The 6,247-nt window shown below is 31.7% G+C and overlaps 1 protein-coding gene across 1 annotated transcript; it reads left to right on the top strand.

Annotated features, from left to right (window-relative positions):
- Positions 1 to 1,035: 1,035 nt before the first annotated feature.
- Positions 1,036 to 4,782, top strand: LOC109809169 (Flavin-binding monooxygenase family protein). The gene is made up of 7 exons (XM_020372407.3): positions 1,036 to 1,708; positions 1,813 to 1,883; positions 2,180 to 2,338; positions 2,560 to 2,642; positions 2,944 to 3,079; positions 3,471 to 3,644; positions 4,318 to 4,782. The coding sequence occupies exons 1-7, from the start codon at positions 1,147 to 1,149 to the stop codon at positions 4,513 to 4,515; spliced, it is 1,383 nt and encodes a 460-aa protein (XP_020227996.1). The 5' UTR covers positions 1,036 to 1,146; the 3' UTR covers positions 4,516 to 4,782.
- Positions 4,783 to 6,247: the final 1,465 nt, after the last annotated feature.

Genomic DNA, 6,247 nt, shown 5'->3' with positions numbered 1-6,247 from the left:
CATCATCATATGTGGCACCAATTACATGCATGCAGGGAAGACCACAGAAACTTCTTCATAAAAAAGGAAAAGAGAAAAAGTAAAGCAGTGAACACCAATAAGGGCTATAACTTCAACTTTTATCAATTGCTTTGATATTTGACAGTCAGATATTCTGACAAAATTCTCTTTGATATTTTCTTTTCAATGAACTCGGCATCTCAAGAAAACATATAAATGACTCTTAATAATAAAAGAAAGAGGGTATTTTTTTTATTGAGTCCCATATATATATTTAGGGTCCTTTTTTAAACTTAAAAATAAATTTTTGTAGTACTTTTTAAAAAATAATTATTTAAGAAATAGGTAGAACTTAGAAGTTGCTTAAAGAAAACTATTTATTTTTCTTAAAAAAAAATTTAGACAAACATATCAAAAATAATAAAAAAAGTATTTATTTTATTAAAGAAAGAAGCATTTTTATAAGGAAAAAAAAGCTAAAACAAACAGACCCTTAAACTAAAAAATTCAACACATTAAAAAACTTAAGTTAAAGATATTACTAATTTAGTAATTTTTTTAATACATATAACATATTTGCAACAAAATCTTGATCAATGACATATATATATATATATTATCAACTACTTGTTATTTTGTATATAAAATTTGAATTCCAAACTTTATTTAAGGAGAACAACACTCCTCAAGCCTGAGACTTGTTGGTATCACTGTTTAATTTATCGTTTCAAGCTCTAAACTACAAATTTAAGTACATGAATCTCAAACTATTAAAATTATTAATTAAACTTGAAGAATGGCGTACTATCCTTTCTAGATTGGTAAATATGGAAGAGTGTTGGAGGTAATGAAGTATTGAACGTAAAGGTAAAAGAGTGGAGGTGTTACTATTGAAGTCCAAACCTGAAAGTAGACATATTTCAAAGCATTGATTTTACATGATCACGTGTGTCTCCCAGTCAGCAAACCATCGCTATCCCACAAATCATGGTTTCCCTATGCCTACGTGAAACATATTCAACCATAAAAGCCCCCCATTAGCACCAACACATTTCCCCACATACCACCTTGCTAGCTATAGCTTTTGCATTCTCATTCTCATTCTCATTCTCATATTCTCACCACCTACTATTACCAATAACCAACATGGTTTCTGAGACAAGCCAATGTCGATCCAAGAACGTGTGCGTGATTGGAGCTGGACCATCGGGGCTAGTGGCAGCGAGGGAATTAAGGAAAGAGGGTCATGAGGTGGTCGTGTTGGAGCAGAATCATGATGTTGGAGGCCAGTGGCTATATGAGGCCAACGTGGAAGGTGAGGACCCTTTGGGGAGAAACCACTTTCTAAAGGTGCATAGTAGCATGTACGAGTCCTTGAGGCTCACATCTCCACGTGAGATCATGGGGTTCTCTGATTTTCCCTTTTTGGTCAAGAAGGGTAGAGACATGAGGAGGTTCCCTAGCCACACTGAGCTGCTTCTCTACTTGAAGGACTTTTGTGACTGCTTTGGCTTGAGGGAGATGATCAGGTTCAACACGAGGGTGGACCATGTGGGGATGTTGGATTATGGTGTTTGTGCTAATGATTTGAAGTGGGTTGTTAGAAGCATGGATAAGAAGAGTGAGAAGGTGGTGGAAGAGGTGTTTGATGCAGTGGTTGTGGCCACTGGTCATTACTCTCAACCAAGATTGCCATCATCCATTAAAGGTAACTAAAGTAATATCTCTTGATCGCTATCTCTAACACCTTCAATGTTCTCATCATTGGATGTGTATGCATAAAGTTGTTTTGTTTGTGTTGTTGATGCTCAGGAATGGATACATGGAAAAGGAAACAAATGCATAGTCACATTTACAGGACTCCAGAACCATTCCGCAACGAGGTACATGAACAGAAGTGCTAGTGTCACACTTTCTAACACTTTTTTCATTGACTAAAATTTACTAGAAATTACAATTTTTGTTATGACATGAATTTTGCATATAATAAAAGGCCATATAAGTTCAGTAAAAGGCAGAGAAACAGGCACATGTGCATTAGCTTAAAAGTAAGAAATATTGTTTAGATGTCATGTGATTATGTTTACTTAGTAAGATAAAACTTTGTTATGTAGCCATTGTATTTTAAATTTTAAATAAGCACTCTTAAACACGATAGAGGCAAATCTTCATTTAACAGATTGTGGTGGTGGTTGGAAATTCCTTAAGTGGGCAAGACATATCAATAGAGCTTGTGGAGGTGGCAAAGGAGGTCCACATGAGTTCCAGATCTCTTAAAATCTCTGAGGGTTTATCTAAAGTCATATCAAAACATGAGAACTTTCATCTTCATCCACAGGTATATATCACTCCAAGTTCTAATTAATCAGAAGTAAAACAAAATATACTATACTTTAGAGTCTGTTATAGCTTGTAAGTGTTTTTAATGCTTCTTTAAAACAAAAAGTTCTTTATTTTTTTAAAAAGAATCTCAAAAACACTTCTAAATTTATATTTATAAAGACTTTTTAGTTTGTTTACCAACTTTGCTAACTTAATAACATGTGGTACCTTGTGCAGATAGACACCCTTCAAGAGGATGGGAGGGTCACATTCGTGGATGGTTCTTCCATTCTTGCAGACTCTATTTTGTACTGCACAGGGTAACGTCCAAAAATATTGATTAAACAAACACCTATATGTGACATCTATTATCTATTATAATTATCGTGAATGGTACAGTTAATCCAAGAGCAAATTACCCATATTATAAATTTCATTAATTTCACTAACTTAAGTTCCAAAAGATAGTATCATGATTGAATAATAATTATGGTCTTGGGCTCTTGGAGATTTCACCGTGGGGCCTGTGTCCAAACATGTCAAGATGTTTCCTTTTAGATTTAATTAGTGTTGTGTTTTCTAATGATTGATGGGTTTTCAAAATCAATTGGTTATATGTAGGTACTCCTATGCATTCCCCTTTCTTGACACCAAAGGAATGGTGGTTATAGATGATGACAGAGTGGGGCCTTTGTATGAGCACACTTTTCCGCCATCCCTTGCTCCATCCCTCTCTTTTATAGGCATCCCTAGAAAGGTAAACTACCCCAAAATCACTGAATTCAATTCGTTTTATGTCACATGTTTTCACACACCCACTTTTAGTTAGTTGTAATGACAATGTGTATTTTTTTCCATGTTTAGAAACACGTAAATCACACTTTTTCTTCATGTTTAACAGAAGTAAGTAACAAAAGAGTAGTTTCTGTATCAATTAAACCTATTAACATAACTTTTTATTATAAATTTGGTTTTATGACGTTGTATTCCAGACATGTTCTCTATATTTAACAGAAATAATAAATAGTTCTTGTATCAATTAAATTTGTTGATTCAAACACGATGAATGTGTGATTCTAATATATATTTAACAATAGAATTGATCTTGGTCGATGAGAGTGCATTATATGTGTGTGCTTACATTACAGATCATAGGATTCCCTTTCTTTGAGTCCCAAGCAATATGGATAGCTCAACTGCTTTCAGGGAAAAAAGTATTGCCATCATGGGAGGAAATGATGAAATCCATCAAGGAGTTCTACCATTCAAGAGATGCAGCAGGCATTCCCAAACACTGTACTCATGAAATTGCAGACTTTGAGGTAAAGAAAAAAAATATATTCACTTTGGTTTTAAGTTTTTTACTATATATATATGAACATGAAAGTAAACCTCATTCTACGTTAGGCACAACTTGATTACGTGTAGGCAGAAGCTACTATACGAATAGTGGCTTCTGTGCATTTTTTTATGTGACATGAAAATCTCTAAAACTTGTGGATCTTTCACGTATCAAATCGAGAAATTATCATTACATAGTTCTGATCATGTGTGAATGGTTTTGACTAATCTTTACACAACATACAACTTTGACTTTGTGTTTACGAGAAAAAGATTGAACAAGACCACAGTGGTCTTGATCATGTAACAATTTATTGCATCTAAACACACATTTAATTTTGTTATTTTAGAAAACTCTCGGTGTAGCCACACTTGCTTGTTAAAATATTCACTTTGATCCTTCTTATTTTCTGGGTGCAAAATGAGGATGACAAATAAAGTGAAAAAAAAAAGTGATTTTATTTTTTTAACTTAGAAATTGAAATGAGATTTTTTTTAGCCATGATTAAGGGTCCATTTGTTTTGTTTTAGCTTTTATTGTTAAAAAAGACATTTTTAATATGTGTTTATGTAAACATTTCTTGTACTAACTACTACTTAATTTATCTTAATTTAAATAAATAAAGAGATGATTTGGTTATTGTTGTATTGCAGTACTGTGACAAATATGGGGAGAATGTAGGGTTCCCACATATAGAAGAATGGAGGAAACAGCTATGCTTATCAGCCATAATTAACAGTGATGTCAACTTGGAGACATATCGAGATTCGTGGGACGATCATGACCTTCTCCAAGAGGCCCTTCAAAGCCCTCACTTCACTCAACTTCCACCTCAAGATTCTGCCCTGTAAACCCAACAATTATATATAAATACCAAATTTTGCTTAGCACTTAAATCATTGTTTATGTGTTTTCTGTTTCTAAAATATTCGAATGAGATGAATCATGGGTTTGATATACACAAGAACAAGAATGTTTGTAAAAGCTGAAATTTTGTTTGTATCTATATATGTCGCAATTTCTTTATTTTTTGTTTAATGGTCCTGAGATTAGAAACTTAAAATTTGATGTATATTACTTCAAACTTCTATTAAAAGGTTGATCTTAGTAGTTATCAATTTCTTTGTTTTATAACAAGGTTAAGAGGCACCATGCTAAAAGAGTTTAATTAAATGAAAATTTTCCTTTTTCTGTGAGTATAGATTAAGAAAATAAAATTTTATATAAAATCAAATGATTTATGATCGAAATATTGGTGTTGAAAGATGGTTAAAATCTCTTCCCTTGATCTGACCTAATAAAGATAATTTAGAAATATCTTTCTTCTTTAATCATCATATGCAATACACAACAATCATGCATATATGTAAGTATAGGTTAAGGAAATAGAACTTTAATTCTAATTAAAAAAAAAAAAACTAAAAGCACGTGCATATAACTTGTGTTTATAAAAATGTAGATAATGTTTAATATTAATGATGAATTTTAATAGAAAATGTATTAGATTTACAGCAATATTTATCGGAGACAGTTGTGGCGGGAATTTGAATCCGCAATTGCGATTTGCGTGGCACGGCATAGACACTTGTTTCGGCGGTTTGTCTTGTGCTCTGTTTTCGGCGTAACGTAGCTTTCCAAAAATACTATGATACGATTATTCTGTTTCTTTTAATATTTTCATTCCATGAGGTAAAGTAAAGTAGATTGAAGAAACATTCTCACAAGTTACAACAAAGTCAAAATGACAAAGGACTTGCTACCTTTCTCCTTTTTAAGATCGACTTCTTCAATTATTCATCGCATCAAATAATGTGATCACTGATCAGTATTGTTTATATTTTATAAAAAGAATTTGAAATATTAAATATAGATTATGTATAATTGAGTCGAATAGATGACTTGACTAGTTTAATAAGACCTTATTTTTTTAAGTGTATTTTACGTTTTAATTTTTTTTTTATAATTTAATATTTTCTCAGCTTGCTCATTTTTTTGTTGTTCATATTTTTAATCTAAAATTATTGAGTTGATCGAGAATATTACCTTTGTTTTTGTTCTTTTTATAAGACTTTCTTCTAATTGTTAATTATATTACTTATATATTTTTTTTATAAAATAATCTTATTTATTTAATAGTTCTTTTAGACAAAAGTAGGGATAAAAATGAAGTAAACTAATTTGAAAATAGTTTGTAATTCGATTCGATAATTAATTTGTTGAATTTGTGATGAAGGACCATTCACAGAGAGCTTATATATAGGCTAGAGGAAGTTTCTATAGAAGAGATACTTTTTAGACCTATGCTCTCTATGAGCAGTGAATATGATTTTTCTTATTAGTTCTTTAGTCTCTATTTGTACATACCTTGTATAGTACTTTGTATATAGTAGATACTTATATAGATTTATTTTTACCTTTATATTTGTGAGACACCTTTATCTTTCTTTGTAGGTTATTCCCTTAGGACTTCAAGGTATGTTACTTGGAGACTTTTGCTCCATTTGACCTTGTATTAAGGATCATAGATTTTCATGTTTTTAGTATTAATAGTCAGGTAGCAAATAGTAAGAGTGTAGGTGAAGC

This window comes from Cajanus cajan, chromosome 6 (assembly GCF_000230855.2).
Source record: "Cajanus cajan strain Asha chromosome 6, NIPB_CcT2T_4, whole genome shotgun sequence".
Lineage (NCBI taxonomy): Eukaryota > Viridiplantae > Streptophyta > Magnoliopsida > Fabales > Fabaceae > Cajanus > Cajanus cajan.
Note: the sequence above shows the minus strand (reverse complement) of the source record. Positions and strands in the feature narration are given on the sequence as shown.

Excerpts from the sequence above, each read along its gene's own strand:
- LOC109809169 (XM_020372407.3), top strand. The coding sequence starts at position 1,147 with ATGGTTTCTGAGACAAGCCAATGTCGATCCAAGAACGTGTGCGTGATT. Across the intron at positions 2,339-2,559 it reads ACTTTCATCTTCATCCACAG|ATAGACACCCTTCAAGAGGA; the intron begins GTATATATCACT and ends TACCTTGTGCAG. Across the intron at positions 3,080-3,470 it reads TTATAGGCATCCCTAGAAAG|ATCATAGGATTCCCTTTCTT; the intron begins GTAAACTACCCC and ends CTTACATTACAG.